Below are 17,546 nucleotides of genomic sequence, written 5' to 3'. Positions count from 1 at the left end.
TTTCAGGACTGCTCTTCTGTTGGATATTCCTGCTCAGGTGATCAGTAGCGGTTTCCATGTTTGAGAACAGTCATATTTGTTAACATGACATTATAGGCATTCCTGATGATTATTTTGGTATGTTTTACTTTTGCATATGCAACCTTCACATTTCAATTTTCTGTGTGTGCATTTTTCTTAGTTTTTTGATTAAAATTCTTGGCTCTGTGGTAGAGGCTTTAAGACATAGCTTTAATTTCTTAAACATTAGGGAAATGTTTGGATTCACAAGTGTTCATAGTCCATAAACCAAGTTTTGGATTTTTGTATCATTATTTACAGAATGTTACTTAATTTTAACTGAAACAGCTACTTGTGTAACTACTTGTAGCAGCTTGGGTTACAAATACTAAACTTGTACTTCAAAGTATTCTGTAATTCTTACATTCCTTTTAGTGTGTTCTACTAAATGTGCTTAGATATAGGTACTCATGTATTTAATGCTACTTCACAATCAAATAATTTGATTCTTGAACAAATAAGCTTTTTTAGCAAACCGTTTTCATCTGTAAAAATTAAATCCACTCATTTCCTTCTCAATGACCAGATTGTGCTTTGTAAAAGGCAGAATGCTTTTTTTTTCTGGGTATTTTTTTTGTCTAATGTGGTGAAATCGGAAATTCATTATCTTCCAAAGCACTCTACTTTGCTGAAACTTGGATGAATTTTGTTAGCAACTTGGTGACATGGTGCATCTTACCTCTCTGAGAATGACCTTCCAGGTCCTCATGTAAGTAAGAAGTTACAGCATCCTTGTAAACAGTGCAGACCATTTGGTCTTAGATAGCAAACTAATATATAAAGAAGGCAAGCCCTGGAATACTTTTTTCCCTCAAGGTGTCATCAGGTGCTGAGGAAAGGTTACAGCAAAACTGTCTTTGATGTGTTCTACTGGATTTTCTGTGTGGCTTATTTTGCGTCTTATTTTGTGTCTTATTTGTAGGGTACTTTCTGGATCTTGGTCAGAAAATTTGAATTATTTGAGAGTGTAAGCAATGCTCAAAGTCAAGCTGCTTACTTGTTACAGAGAGAGAAAACAGATGGTAGCCCCACAAAGCCTGTAAACTGACAGATGGAAGCTGCCACACCCCCTGTTTAATGGAATATTGCTGCTTTGGCTATACAAATGTATTTATTATGAAGAAAAGTATATTCTTCAGCTTCTGAAAACTCAAAAAATTAGCTCTCTGTTCTTCAACTGTTGACTTTTGTTGAACAAGGGCTTTTCATTCCTTATGTGTGCTGCCTCTTTGTTTTTTGCAAGTTACTGAAAGCAATCCATACTACAGAGCCTTCCTTTTCTAGCACTGTAAAGACTTAATTTGTTACACTTCTCAAACTGAAAGTATAGGACATTCAGTTTACCTGATGGACTCCACTCAGGTTAAATGTTTCATCATTCAATAAAATTCATGGTTTCCCAAATGTTCTGCATTGTGTCGAGAGTTCCTCAGCATTTTTCAGTTCTCCTGCTCTCTGTAATATCTGTGAGCGCTGTTCTCTTTAAAGTCTAGACAGCATTTCTCTTAATTTTGTAAACCCAGATCATCCAATTTAAACAATTAGGAGGGAAAGATGGGAGATGAATTGACTTTCTATTTCTGTACTGAAGGAGAAGGAAATGCATTGTGCAAGTGGAGTTCTGCAGTTGACAGAACTGTAACGGACAGGCATACCACATTCCCTTTGTTTTGGAGACAGTTGTGTCTCCTGATAAACAAGTATAATACAAATCCTTATCAAAGATTTTAAGGTAGGGAAGCAACTTGCTGGAGCAATTTGTTCTTTTTGTCAGAGACTTTCCTGTTGGGGACTGCTGCCCTCTAACTTGTCTCCTTCATATATGAAGGAATATTTAAAAGGGCAAGCTCTCTTTTGAGAGATTCTCAAAGTGAGCTGTGTAGCTTGTATCTTAATGTTTCTGGTTGGCTGCTGGTGCTCTTTGGGAACCATGCAGGCTGTGTTCTCCCAGAACACAAGAAATTTCTTCCACCTGCCAAACTCATGCCAGTTATAGGAGAGCTATTGTTGTGAAGTAACCCCAGTGACCCCTGAGCACTGTGCTTTGTAGTTCTCTGGGAGGTCACATAAAAGGTTTGGGATAGCAGTAGTCAGTAATTGTACAAATGTTTCAGTTGAAATGCCTTATTCCTGTCGCCCTTAGCAGATCCAGCATATCTGCAGCAAAGTATGCTCTTACATTCAGAGCCAAAAGATAAGAGAATTATTATTTACCCACAGTATCTTTTCACCTTTAAGGAACATTGTAGTTAGAGCAACTCTTACCATTTGCTCTCTATTTCTGCCTTTAGCTCTTTTTGGTACCACAGGATTTAATTTAGTAGCTTGAAGATTCCTGGTCATTCTGCTTTGAGTGTAATTGTAGCTATTCTTGACAAGGTAAAGGCAGAGAGCTTGAATGGTCTCCCATTTATTTATTTAAATTTCTTTTCAGTTTTCCAGGTGCAAATAACTATATTGCTGTTTTATATATATATAGTAAATTCTTGAGATATTTCCATTTTGAAGGAGGAAGTAGCTGCAAATTTGAAGCAATTGAAGAGGGGATAGCTTCAAGTAATTTTTATGCTATTTATGAAATATTTGAAATCCTTGTGTTGCAGTAAGCTCCTTGTATTCAAGAAACTTTGTTCATCTTGAAATAAATATTTAATAATTTTTCATGCTGTGTTACTGCTGTTGTAGGAAAGATTGCTTCTTCCAAAAAGGCTGTACCACACTGGACTGTAAAATCACATTGGCATTGAGGACTTTTGAGCCCTCAATTGAGTCATAAAATCCTGCTTTGTGTAGTAGTATTTCCTGAAGGTCTGTGTTTATTATAATAATAATTATGTATATTCAGTACACAGAATTTGAAAGATCGTCCCTGCAGATGTGACACAAATAAAAACCCAGAGCAGTACATGAGAACACTAAAAGGGGACAATTTTGCCTCTGGGATATGGGTGAAGTCAGGTCTTTATTTCACCTCTCAGTTTTGACAAGAGGATCTTGGCTCATGCTGGGGTAATGTGTAATCCCAATTTAAAGGAAAACCTAGAAACTGATACTGTAGGGAGCCAGGATGTGGGATAGAGATAGCAACAGTGTGTTCTGTCACTTAAATTATTTGCTTTATCTTCTGAAGAGGAATTAAAATATAACACAAAATGCAGTAATCCAGATATTTGTTAGAACCCAGTCAAGGGAAGCTGTCTGCAGGGTGGATTTGTTTTCATGTGTTGTGCAGGCAGGACTACAGTATTTTGCTGTATGTTTCCTGTGATACCTAGTCACTGAACGGAATCACCTGGATATGTTTGTATCTAAATACTTGTATATATGCTTTTGACTAAAGGTTTTTACTTGCCTTTGTTTATTTATTACTTGAAAAACAGGCTTGTTCCACTACAAGAGCATGTACTTTGGAATTCATTGTTTTAACAAGTATCAAAAAGCTAAAGATAGTGTCAATATTCAGGAAAATAGCTCCCATACTAAATCTAGAGAGATCAAATCAAAAACATCTCTTACTCTTTGAAGTAACTGGATTGATTTCTAATTCCTAAAACATTTGAAGTGTTTGGGGCTTTTTAAACATTGAAAGAAAACTTAGGGATCTTTTTTACTTCAAGTCCACTCTCCACAGAGCAATGCAATATTGGTGCCTAAGTCAGACATTTGAGCTGGGCAATCCAATTCAAATATTTCTGCAGTTTACCTTGGCCTAGAACATCTGTGTAGCATTTTTTATGTGCAGGATTTCAAAGGACTAGGTCATTTGGGTCCTCTAACTAAACTCTAGGAAATAGAAACAATCTTTAGACATTCTATGCATTCTCTGAAGTCTATAAGGCAAGATCTAAAAATATTTTCTAAAGTTAAATTCATAAAAATACAATTTTTACCTACAGGACTTAAAATACTTGCTATTGTGCTTAGTCAGTGAAATGTTGCATAGTAGTGTGATTTCTGAAAGAGATGCTGGTCTCTTTTGTTCTTTTCTGGGAACCAGGAATCAGTATCATCTGCAACAGCCTGTTGCTATCAGGCAATCTGCTTAAGTTTCCTGTGCTGATTTCTAGAAGTATCAGCAACATGAGTACCAGTGCTGCCCAGTCTTTATCGTGGCTCTGTGTGTGTGTGTGAAATAAGTGTCTTTTTTTAAATGTCTTTTTTTCTTTTTTTTTTTGACCTTTTTTTCCCCTCTTCCCTCTCCCCACCCCCCAGCTGTGTCTGACTTGCCTGACAGGAAATTTTCTAATTGCCGGAACAGCTGGTCACAGCAAAAACGCCAGGGTTGGTCTTCCCTGCTGGACTGACGATCGCTCAGTCAGAAAATCCAAACATCATGGTTTCTTAGTCATGTTTAAGTTTCTGGCTCTGCGTGTTCGCTCTGTTCGGGTGAGCTTGCTTTCTTATTTAAGAGAGTGAGGGGGAAAAGGAGAAGTTTTACTTTAATTCTATTTTCAGGGCAGTCTTTCACTGCTTAGGGATCAGCATTGTTTGGATACAAAGTATTTATTTCCTTTAATAAAAAAAGTCTGTGGTATGTTCATATGTTGTAGAAGTTTCTAAGATACCTGCTGATAATTTAGCCTTATTAGGAAATTGTTACCTGTATGTAAATAATGTAAAATTTATATTTCAGGAGGAGGTGTGGGGGTTAAATGTGAGTTTAGCTATATGTTTTCTCACAGTGTCAAGTTTTATTAAAAACTTTTGTATTTTTAATACTTAGTGGTTATTTTGGTGGTTACATCTTCATATAGTACTTTAAACTATAAAATATTGCCCTGTGTAGTGATAGTTAAAATAACTCAGGCTTATTAATATCTTAAATTTCCTTCTGAAATGGTATGAAGAGTAGTGGTACTTGCATAACAGTTAACTTTTCAACTTTTAAATTATAATTTAGTGATAACAAATGTTTAGTTTGTATAATTTGTCTCGTTGGACATATATTTAAGCATTAAAAAGTTTGGTTTAAGTTGAGAAAAATTACTAGTGGAGTGTTGTATCATCCCAAGCAGTTTCAGAACTATTTAGCGTTGCATGTAAACATACAGTGGAACAGAACATTTTATCATTGGAAGTCAAATCAGTTTTCACGTTTGTCCTTCTGTAAGTCTGCAAATACTTATCAGTGAGGGGGTAAAAAACCCAAATCCCCATGACCTTCTTGTGTAATGATGTAACATCTTAAGTGAAGATCTATTAACTTGTAAAAGCAGTAGACACCTACTAGCCTGTGCGCTGGTTTAAACAATTTGTATTAATTTTTGCAATGCGTATTAAAAAATGAAATGGGATTTTCTTGCCATAAGTGAAACACCAGAACTTGACATGAATGCAAAATAGTAAAACATAGGTTGCATTAAAATCAAGGGGGTTTTTGGTGTATACCTTATAAAATAAATATTTGTCAACTCGTAGTCCTGAATTATAGTTCTTTTCCACAAGCAACATGAAAGGCATTCCTCAGAAATTTGGTGAAAAAATTACATTGTTTTATCTACTTACAGCAGCCTGGTTAGGTTGTCTTCAACATTCTGTTGATTTTAAAATGAAAGGTATTGCAGACCAAACTGAAGTTTTTCAACCCATATATATTTCAGTATATGCTTAGGAAATTATGGTAATAAACCAGGATTCGTAGCTTTCATTGCTTCATGCTAAATATGCTCAGGGATTATTTTTCCTTCCAAATCGTTAGGGGATTTTTAACTTTTAGTTAGTTTTTTTTTTTTTTAATTGCAATTCTCTGAAATGTTAGTGCTTACAAAGTAGGAGAAAAACTTATATCAGAGTTACTGGGAAATGAAAGTTCCACCCAATGAGTATTTTTTTCCAATGCTGACGAGCACATTTCAGTTCATGAGATAATTTTGTGTTGTTTGAACAAAAGAGAACTACATTGCAAAACTGCTTTTGGTAACACCAGATTTTTAAAATGCTTACAGGAATTCCTCAGCTTACCTACCAAACAGCCTACTGCTCACAGTTCCTTTGGGAAGGAAGGGGTAGTGTCCTACTTCTGTCCAGTCCTTTTATATTTTCATTCTAAGGAAAGAAAGCATTTTCAGAATTGAAGTCCCAGCCTGTGAACCACATTTATCGATAGGGCCATTTATTATTATCTCTCCTCTGGCTTGTTTCTCTGGGACAGGATTCTTTCTTCAAACTCCTCTCTTCCTTTATCTGTACAACCAAAAGAATGGGAAGAGTTCTCAATCACCAGGTCTGCAGTCTTCATTCTGTGAGTTGGCTGTGTGGAACAAATAGAGACATAGACATCCTTCTAGATCTTAAAATTGTTGCAGAAAAAGACAAATGAAAAAGAGTGGAAAGAAAGTAAGGAATAAATGCACAAATGCAATTTTTTCTTGGTCATCTCTACATGGTTTTTCTTTGAGAGACTTAACGCTTTAAGAATTTAAAAAAAAAAAAATACCCTGAAACTAAACATTTACAAATAGAGTTTTCTTTTAGGAAATCTTATTTTCTACCAGGTAAAACAATAGATGCTTTCTGCAACATGTGATATGATGCTAGTTGAAATTGTAAGTTTTTCCATCTTTTAAAAAGAAACAAAGATAGAAATTGTGAAAACATGTCTTTCTGGCTTTGGATGCTCACATTTAGAACTTCTGCTCTACTCTTGCTTTTCTTTGATAGTAGTGTAAAACAGACAACATACAGAGAATATCCTTAGATCAGTTTAATTTTATGTATGGCACTGCTTTGCATTTTGTTGAATTGGAATAATTGCTACTTCAGAAGCAGGATTTTTAATCCGCTTTTTAGAATAATTGTGTATGAGCAATATAAGTAGTGGTTAGTTCTATTAAGTGACTCAAATTGAATATTAGTCACAGTTATAAGGAATGGATTTTGGTCCCTGATTTAGCTCATTGCTTACCAAAGTAATAGGAAATTGTGAAGTACTTGTTGGACTGCGAGTTTTATTTTTAAGGCAGTTTTGAATTTGAAGGTAGAGGCATAAACAATATAGAATGCATGAATGTATAGAAAATGGGTCTAAGATATTTAAAAATGCCTAGACTGGTGCACTCATCATATTTTTAACTCCCATTTTTACCTTAATGAGGATTTCTGTAAGTTCTAATACAAGAGGTAAAAGTAATTGGTTTTCGGTTTGTTGGCTCTTTATTACTTCAAAAAGTATAGCTTAAAAGGAGGCTTACATTTCTGCAGATAATGCTGAAAATTTATCCTACGTTCATAACAAACTGGGAAAGTAAAAATGCATCTAGGAGACTTCCTGACTCAAGGGAGGGGAGGAAAAGGAAACTGTGTATATGAGCTGGGGAACTGTGCCAACATTGAGTCATCCTTTTAAAATCACTTGATATCCAATAAGCTTCCTGTCTTTACAGGACATAACTGCTTTATATAACTTCAGCACCAAGGTTTAATATCATAGTCAATATTTCAGAAATGTTTTATTTGATTATGGGGATCAACATTATTGATACCTGTGATGGACAAATATTTTACCAAACACAGCCATGTCCAGCAGAGCTCTTAGCAGTACAGTAAGGGTAACAAAGTAGTAAAAGACAATCTGTAACCATTGTTGGAGTAGTGTTAAGTAAATTGCTGGGGAATCCATTTTTCTTATTTTCAGCCTTATCTTTGCTTGTACTGAAAGTGCTTGCACTTCAGGAAAGTGCATTTGTCTAAAGGAAGCAACACACTCCTAAAAAGGGATTGAGAGGGGTGAAAACAAAGCTGCTACTTCTGTAGCAACTACATAATCAATACTAACAAATGAAAAATGATAAAAGCAGTGTCTTTGCACATTTTTCAAGAGAAAAATAAGATTGCAATTAGCTCTTTATTAATTGGGTTTGCTTTTTTGAAAATTGAATGGTCAACAGTATACACTGGTTTTAGGACTGATAGACTGATTTAGATCTTATCTTGAAAAATGGCTGATGTTTGAGGGAGGTGTTCACCAATATAGGCAATATGGTTTTGACTTTGTTATGATTAAAGCTATCAAAAGGATTTTTTTTTTCTTATTCTGATTCCTGACTATAGAAATTAAGGTTCCAGAACTGTGATCTTTCCTAATGGTGATTCTAGCTGTTTCTCATATGTAAATTATCCCCATATGAAATAGATACAAAAAGTACTGTAATAGGTGAATTTAAACAGAAAATACTCATTAAATAGTTCCCTAAGGAGTTTCTGATGGGATCGCACCAACATTTTTATATGTATTAATAGGGTCTGTTTAAAATAAGTATTAAAGTCACGATATTGGCACAGTTAAATGCTAAATGGTGTATTGAGAATAAAATCTTGCACAGTTTGGGAGAGTGACTGGACTTTGTCAGGCAGTGACTGTTGGAAGGACTCTCAGTACCACTAAACACAGCCCCATGGTTGCTCCCTCAGCAGCTGTGGCCACTGCAGGTTGAGGCAGGAGGATTGTGGCTGGAAGCGTGGAGGCTATTGCTCTGTGTGCAACATAAATCAGTGATGCAGAGGCTTCCACAATAACATAAACAATCAAGTAGTAAAAATTAAAAAATCAGGGAAGACTTTATAAGAACAGGAGCTGGAAAATCACTCTACCATGAAAAATCTGAAAAAAATTCTTAAGGAGCAAATTAAGTCATAACTAAGACTTATGTCTGTAAGTAACTTTAGGTCAAAGATGGTTCTGGTGTGTACCTTCTTTACTCTGTTAAGACCTGTACAGAATTAACAGGTAAAGGTGAAACCTGGCTAATGCTGGAACCAGGATTATCAGTATTTAAATTAATTCCTCCAGCATTTGCTTAGGATGGCTTAGCTATTATAAAGGTTTTAATTTTATGGAGATTAAAATTTGTTAAACTTATTATCTAAAGTTTACCTTAAGTCAAAGTCTTTTAACCTCATTTTTAGTTTTTGGTCAGCATGTCAAGAATGTTTGATGTCTAGGAAAAACTTTTATGATTACTGGACCCATCCAAGGATTTGTTGCATGTGTCAGATTTCCCTCCCACTGGGTTTTGATGAACTAGAGAATGAATAGCCACATCTGTCCTAGTCATGTGTGCTTCTTATTGGAAAATTCAGTTTATTTAAAAGTCCTTCTGATGGTCAAGTTTTTTCTCAGTTCTAAAAGCAAAAATACTACAGGGATTTCTTTCTGTCTAGAAATTACGTTGTAAAATTCAGAGGTTTTATTTAAAGCAAGTGTGAGGTTAATGTTTTGTCCTTGTTTCTTTTTTATGTTCTTTATTTCATAACTTCCATCTCTTGTTAGATACAGAAGGGATTGGTATGTGGCCTTTTACTTTCTTCAACCCTGAAACATTTTATTCTGATGTTAGACGTTTGGTGTTGTATTTCTTGCTATATTTTGTATAGCCAACGAGTAGGCAGAGGGGAATTTTTTTGAGAGCTATTTAGTCATCTGCTAGCTGAAATTCACTGCACTTCTGAGGAGTTTTTCACCTTCGTCTGGGTAATGTTCATGTCATGGGAAAGTGCAACTAGCCTTGTTTAGCACTCAGTTCTTTTGAGTCCCTTCTTGTAACAGCATGCGGATGTTGTGTGTTATCTTCAATATCCCCTTCCTGATGCAAAGGAGTCAAGATAGGGTAGTTATTCAGCATGTGTCTCATGCAGTAATGACTTCAGGGATTTTCTAAATCAACCTTTTATAAAGAGAACTTTCTCAGAAATCTGTTTCTGAATTTGTTCCAGGTGGAACTCTAGTATGGTGTAGGAGTCATTTATTTTGTTTAGCCTTTAGCTGATGTTACTCCTTTTTTATCATCAAGTAAGAATATTCGTTTTCCACAATAATGGGCCTCAGAGTAATCCAAAAACGAATGCCAATCCTGAAGTGTTTCAACATGTTAAAAATAAATAGAAAGTTCTTTGAAAAAGAATCTATAGGTACTGGTAGCATGTACAGCACGTATCTCTTTGCTCTTGGTATGATTAAAAAAATTAAACCTGCCAGGATTTTTGTTATTTTCTGCATAGTTAATCAGAAAGATTTGTTTGTTTGTTTGTTTTTAATTTGACTTTCTTAAAATCCCACAGTACTATAATCAAATAAAATCTTCCTGGACCCCTCCAACCCTGAATCTTGTTTGCTTGCCTATCTTTGTTAGGAATCTTAGTTTTTGGGTATCTTGCTTTTGGTCAACTTTGTTTAGTTAATTGCACTGAAGCTGACAGCAGAGGCTATGCAGTCAGTCTTTCTGTTCAGGATGGCTCCAGTGTACTTTTAGAGTCACATGCTATTGACTTTAATGTTTGAGTGTCTTAAGCTGTAAATGTTTCCCTGTACTTTTTTTTTCCTTACCTTTCCAATTATATGTCACTTTATGACTTTACACCCCTTGAATTTCATCTGTGTGTTGGAGCAATTTAAATACACTGGTCTATTATTATTTTTGCACTAAAACTTTGTTTTTTAGGCAGCTGCTGCTTTTTTTCCTTTGGAGTAATTTATACTTTCAGTATATTGAAAAGTATGTACTCAAGTCTGTCACTCATTGCGAAGCTGATGAAATAGTTATTCTGTTAGTAACTTAGCTAAACTATGTTGTCATTAAGATTTAAGTGTTTAAAATACTTCTATTCATACTCCCATAATTTTGAGTATCTGGAAAAGGAGAAAAGACATCCAGAAATACCTTTAAGTAAGCATTCCATATGTAACATTGCAGTTTATTCTTTGATGTTCTGTTTAAGTTAATTCACGTCTAGTTCTTACACCTCTTTAAGAGCAAATTCTTGCTGAATTTCCTATTTCTGTCCTGGTATTTTGAAATTTCTTTGCCAAGCACTTGTCATCATGCATGTTCACACTTTGCTTATGCATTTTTTTCAGGAAACTGAGGCTGAGAATTTTAGGTGCAGTGAAACTCCTATGGTGTTTGGATCTGCTAATATTCCTTACTCTGAATGACTTTCCTCTTCCTGCTATGAGTCAGAGCACAGCTCTGATCCTGTGCTGCCTATTTAGATGATTCAGAGTATTTCCTTGTGAATTATTTTGCCAATATTGCAGCATACATTGATATATTTTTCAAATTTTTTTAATCTTTAGTTGATTGTTTCTGTGTCCTTTTTACGTAAAATTTATAGGCTAAAAATGCTTCCATTTTTTGAGGTGCTATTTAAGCACTGAGTGCCGCAGTGGTACTGTGGATTTTACTGGTAGCTCTCCTAAATACCAGTTCAGAGCCCAGTTTAGTAGTCCTAAACGAGCTTTTGAGCTGTTCCTGGAACATACTGCTCAGAAAAAGGTCTGCAGATAACACGCAGCTTGTTCTGCACTGATGAACTTACGCCATCCAGCTCTACATGGGCCACTTCTTTACACAGAGCAGTTTTCAGGTCTCCTACTGAATAAGTTGCAGAAGAGTCTATGTATAGATAAACTCATGGTTTTTTCTCGTGCTTTTCTGGGCTTTTTCATTACTACTGAGAAATAGCTACCTAGTAAGTCCCTGTTTCTACTTCCTTTTGGGTTCGAAGTCTGGTTTTCTTTTATCGTGATTTCTATTAGTTGTTCCTGTAATAAGATCTCAGAAACAAATACAAGTATTTTATGTTGCAACAGAGTTAATCTACTTTTGAATTAAAAAGTGAAGGTAAAGGAAATTCACATAAATTAAATTATTAGAAGCAAAATGAGTGTTTAATGTTCATTAAGTACCTAAAATATTGATTTTTTTCCCCCAGCAACATGATCAGACTATTATTTTTGTAATAATTATGATTATTATTATAGCTTATATAGCTCATAATTATATGATTGTTAGCCTGATAATGATTAAATAGTTTTTCACTGCTTCCCTAGAAGATGTCTGTTCTTTCCTTGTTTTACTGGCAAACATGTTTCCTATTCCAATTTGCAGCTGATTACTTAAGATAAAAATGAGTTGTTCTTGGTGTCACAGAATCCCCCTTTTTTATTCCATAAAGTTTTTCATTCAGATTTTGTCTGTGCCATATGACCCATTTCGTGTTCTTTCCTATGTGTATATGTGTGTTCCTGTGCATAGACATATATTGTGAGGTGTATTACTAAAGTTTACTTATACAGAGATACAACCCAGAATATTCTAACTCACAGACTGTATCTGTACAGGAAATTATTCTGGAATATGGTATTTTAAAATCATACCTAAACTTCTTTGTCACTCACTTCCCTTCTAGGCCAGTGTTGATTTAACACAATTACATTGTTAAGGAAATTCAGAGTAGTGCTACCTTCCATTTGCTTCCTTGTATTCTGTATTTAGTTTCCCTGTAGTGGAAGTCTGTAGTAACCACTTAAAAGTTGACTCACATGGTTGTTTTTGGGTTTTAAAAAATCACTTTCTGAGGCAGTGTGACTCTGTAGTGTGAAGAGGAAATGTGTGCCTAGAAGAGGAAATTGTGTCTTGAGACTTCTATTTAGACCCTGCTGCAATATAATGCTTGAGAAAAGGGAGCTTTCCACACTTACAAATAACAGAAATAAAATGTGGGCAGTAGAATATAGTTGTAACTGGAAGGAAGACCCCACCATTGCAGCTGATGAGTTGACTGTCTATACTTGTGTGAAAGTTGTCAAGGGATGGAAGAAAGGAGAGGAGGACCCAAGCATTCCAGCATGTCGTTTCTTTTCAATTCATCACATGGGACAAATGTTTTTGCCAAGTACCAGGGAATGATCAAACACTTCAGTACCAGATGGAACAGCTGGCTTCTCTTCCAGTTTACTGCAAGATGACATCTATCATCTGATGTAATTAGTGCAGTTAGTTGAGAATAGAGATCTCTTTCTACAGTAAGACTTGTATATTAATTCAGGTAGATAGTGAGGCCTGATTACCTCTGCCTATGATTTGTGTTTCTGTAAAAGGCTTAGCTTTTGTATTTTTACTGCATTTGCAGAACAGTGTTTAGGTTAAAATAACAAACATTTATCAGTTATGTCAGAAAAGGAAACTGCAAATTTGTGGGCAACCACTCATCATAAATCTTGCTCCCAAACAAGTGTTACCAACAAACTAAAGTTGGATATTATTTGAGTTCCTTTTCGTTTAAAACAGAGTTCTGTTAGGTCTGCCTTTTATGGACTGAAGAGTAACTAAGCCCTGAGAAAATGCAAAGTCTGGGAATATTCTCTTGGTATCAGGAATGTGAAGTGGTGGTTTGGGGTTTGTTTTGTTTTTTAGAGGGTGCTCAAAATAACCACTGGAAAGTTGGTTGCATAATAATTGCATTGCATTCAAAAATAATAATTTTTGTTTGTGTATAGAGAGCAAGTTATTATATTTTTTCTTTTCTCATTCTTGTTGAGTTTTGTAATGCTTTTAATGCAGTATAGAATCATAGAAGGGTTTGGGTTGGAAGGGACTGTAAAGGTCAGCTAATTCTAACCCCCTTGCCCTGGGCAGGGACATTTCTTTTTAGATCAGGTTGCTCAAAGCCTTATCCAACCTGGCTTTGAACACTGCCAGGGTTGGGGCGTCTACAACATCCCTGGGCAACCTGTTCCAGTACCTCACCATCCTCACAGTAAAGAATTTCTTCCTAATACCTAACCTAATTTTCCTTCTTTCAGTTTGTACCCTTTACTCCCTGTCCCATCACTACAGTTCTAAATGAGGGATCCCCCTCTGGCTTCCATGTAGGCTCCCTTCAGATACTGGAAGGTTACTGTGGGATCTCTATGTAAACCTCTCTCCTCTAAGCTTAACAGCCCCAACTTTTTCAGCCTGTCTTCATAGAGAAGGTGTTCCAGTCCTCTTAGCAAATTCATAGCCCTCCTCTGGACTTGCTCCAACAATATGTCCTTCTTATGTCCACCTGATTGCTTTGCATCCCTGAAGGCAGTAGATAAAAAAGATTTAAGAACATTCTGTTTCACATGTTTCTGACTTTCCCAAGATTGCCAGGGAGCAAATAGATAAAACAGTTAAGCAGAAATGGATCAAAATATCTGAAGTAGTTGGCAGTGTACTTGGCAGTCTGTTTTGCTGAGCTGTTCTATTCCTCCCTTGGGATTCTCTAAGATTCAGTGGGTGGTTTAAGTAGTTGTAACCCCACTGATCACATACTAATTTAAAAGATAAAACCAAAAATGTCCACCAGCAATTTATTCCTTTGACAAGTAAAAGGAAACAATATTTCTTTCAGGCTCTGTGAAGATTCAGCTGGGAGTCAATGATGGTAATATTTTTCTCCTGAAAAGACGGAAGTTCTGGTTATTAGGTGGAGTACTCAGCATGCCTATGTGCACACACATGAAAAATTTTGGCTGTCTTAAAATAGAAACAGGTGCCTAAACCAAGAAGACATCTTGGATTTGTTTTGAGTATTCTAAAACTATTCTTAAAACAATATTCTTCACATTGAAGTATCTTTTTTTCACTCCCTAATTTTTAAAGGTTGCCAGCATGTTCTGTGCATTATTCCAAATCATGTGCTGGAGTTTTTTAATATATACAGACTCTCACACCCACTCTTAGGATTTCTTATGTGCAGCTCATTTCCAACTTCATAATCTTTTTGGAAAAAAAATAACGTTTTGAAGAAGAATTGTCAGTCTGGGAGAAACATGTGTTGGAACATGCTGACCTGGGTGGACAGTTGCTTTGCATTTATATACAGTACTGAATAGCTCAGATGCAAATTCATGCACATAAATTTTGCAGAATGCTTGAAAAACTTACAAATTAGCACTTCAGAACACAGTTTTAGAACTCTGCCTCTACTAATCTATCATTATAACTAATTAGTGAACATTTTGGTGCATATAGATGAAGGAAAGACTGGAGCAATGAAGACATACTCTTAGAGGAAAACCATAAAATACCCTGAAGTGGAAGGGACTCATCAAGCTCATTGAGGTCCAGCTCCTGGTCTTGCATAGCACCATCACCAGGAGTCACACCACGTGCCCAAAAGCATTGTCCAAATGCTGCTTGAGCTCTTCCCTGGGGAGCTGTTCCAATGCCCAGCCGCCCTCTGGATGAAGAACGTTTTCCTGATATCTGACCTAAACCTTCTCTGACACAGCTTCAGGCCATTCCCTCAGGTCCTGCCACTGGATAGGTTAGAAAATACTTAAGCAAGCAGGGTCTGTGAGCCTCATGGGATGCACATGGGTGCTGAGGGACCTGGCAGCTGTCATTGTGAGGCCACCCTTGATTATCTTCTAATTACCATGATGACCAGGAGAGGTGACTGAGGACTGAAGAAAAGCAAATGTCAACTCCTATCTTCAAAAAAGGCAAGAAGGATCCAGGGAACTACAGGTTAAACCAGACCTTAATCCTCAAGAAAATCATGGAGAAACTGAACGCTTGTATATACACAGAGGACAAAAAGGTAGCTGGAGTTTTTCAGCATGGATTCACAATGGTGAAATGAGGTTTGCCCAGACTAAAGGGAGGCTGCAAAGAGCTTTTTTTTAGTGCTGCCCAGAGGCAATGGGCAAAAAGGGAAATACAGGAGTTTTCTGTCTCAACACCAGGAAATACTTTTTCACTGTCAGGCTGGCTGAGCCCTGGCACAGGCTGCACAAGGAGGTTGTCACCATCCTTGGAAATATTCAGGTCCTGGGCAGCTGGCTAGCTGGCTCTGGGTGGCTCTGCTTGAGCAGAGGGTTTAGGGCTAGACAAGATGATCTCCAGAGGTCACTTGTAGTGTCAACCAGTGTGCAATTCTGTGAAACAGGTCTAAGAGCTCCTTATTAAATAGATGAAAAGTATTCTCAGATTTTATTTACTATAACACATAGAAGAAATAGAGAATAAGCAAGAAGCTAAAACTGTAGATAGTATTATTGCTTTCTGTATGCTGTCAGTTGTGTGTTGACTTAGAGTAGATTGGATTACATGTAATGCCTAGGTAGATCTTCAGGTGGCATTAACAAGAATGCAGGTTTTTTACTTATTTGATGCTGATAAGTTCTGAAATTCTTTCCTTGTGTGACAATGAGTGTCACTTTTCGGGAGATGTTCAAATTCAGTGCAGAAAACACTGAATTAAGTGCAGAGCACAAGAGGCACTGCTGCTTAGAGCTTTCTGGTGACCAGTTTCTCATGGAAGGAGAAAGGATGAAGACTGGGCAGCTTTTATAGGATAGAGTCTCCTTGAGAAGAAAGGCAGAATACTTTCTTCAATAGAATTTGTCAGTGGCAGGTATAGCCTCCTGGTGAAGTAGGGGTGGAGAGTGTTGCTTTGTGTGGAAATGTCTTGTGTCTAACACTGTCTTAAAAGGTAAGCATTAGTATTAATGCAGCATAGTGGTCCTCATTCATGTGTTGAAAAGGAGGGCTTCCCAAAGACGTCTGGTCCATTTGATGCACTCTAGGTGTGCTTTAAGATGACTAAATTCTCAAAAAGATTGGTTTCCAACAACTGGTTGTGAATCTGAAACAGAAATATGAACCCAATAGAAAAAGTTTGAGAATTGCTGACTTCTGTCTACTCTATTTTCTTCCCGGTGCATCTCTAAAAGTTTAGGCTACATTGTTATTCAACTAGTGCTGTCTGTCTTAATTATGCAAATAGTTTTGCTAAGTGGATTTTTGCTTATATTTAGCATAGTCTAGTTTTTTGGGTTCAGTGGCACTGGTATTTTTCAACATATTGTGAAGTTGTAAATATTTGTAAACCATTAATCTAAATTTATTCTTCTGTTTTCCTCTGCCAGGAAGAAGGAAGTATAAAAGAAATTGCAATAACTCACCATGTAAAGGAAGGACATGAGAAAGCAGACCCTTCACAGTTTGAACTTCTGAAAGTACTAGGACAAGGATCCTTTGGAAAGGTTGGTAACTGAACTCTTGTGGAGCCAATTATTCAGGCATATAGCATTGAATATTGGTTATGAAGTATTTAGAACAGTCACAGTTTTGCATTAAGGCAAAGTTGCAAGTGAAAACTGCTTTCTAAATTAGTACTAATAGCTAGGCACTGTAATTGTGGCACATCTTTTTAAAGCAGTAGATTTTTTGTCATGTTAGTATGATATGTGGATTTCAAAATTCAATAGAAAAAATGGCATGGTATTAAGTAATTGGGTATTTACTTTTAAAATGGAGTGTCATTCATCTCTAGCTGCTCTTCTGTATTTGAGAGGGTGAAGATTGAAAGGATTTTGAGAAGTATTCCTTGTTGCTTCTAATGGTAGGACATTATCAGTACAGAAGCTGGTTTTTGTAGCATCTTGCAATTGTAATGAACAAATTTTAGGCAATAATGGCTACTGAAATAAATGTGATACACCCCAGTCATATTCATTAGCTGTCATAATTTGGTTAAAGTGCAATGTACCTTGATATTTATCTGAACATCTGTTAGAGACTCAATGAGTACTGAGATCTCACTAGGCATACATTTTTTATACTTTTAGCTGTCCAAATCCAACTTGAAAGCAAAAAATGGAAGTTCACATGGCAAGGCAGTTCATGAAGACTGAATAGAATATGTAAGGCAAGACAGAGCATTTGCATCCA

The 17,546-nt window shown here is 36.3% G+C and overlaps 1 protein-coding gene across 3 annotated transcripts in view; it reads left to right on the top strand.

Moving 5' to 3' along the window:
* The window catches only part of RPS6KA3 (ribosomal protein S6 kinase A3), a 76,586-nt gene that overhangs the window by 19,331 nt on the left and 39,709 nt on the right, over positions 1 to 17,546 (top strand). For 2 of the 3 annotated variants that reach the window (XM_033051323.1, XM_033051321.2), the window contains exon 3: positions 16,742 to 16,858. In XM_033051323.1, coding sequence (XP_032907214.1) covers positions 16,742 to 16,858 — 117 coding nt within the window. Of the gene's footprint in view, positions 1 to 4,359; positions 4,447 to 16,741; positions 16,859 to 17,546 lie in introns of those variants that run through there. The other variant, XM_033051320.1, reaches the window with a different exon arrangement.

The sequence above is a fragment of the Catharus ustulatus genome, chromosome 2 (assembly GCF_009819885.2).
Source record: "Catharus ustulatus isolate bCatUst1 chromosome 2, bCatUst1.pri.v2, whole genome shotgun sequence".
Taxonomy (NCBI): domain Eukaryota; kingdom Metazoa; phylum Chordata; class Aves; order Passeriformes; family Turdidae; genus Catharus; species Catharus ustulatus.
The sequence above is the reverse complement of the archived record's forward strand: the minus strand, read 5'-3'. Positions and strand labels throughout refer to the sequence as shown.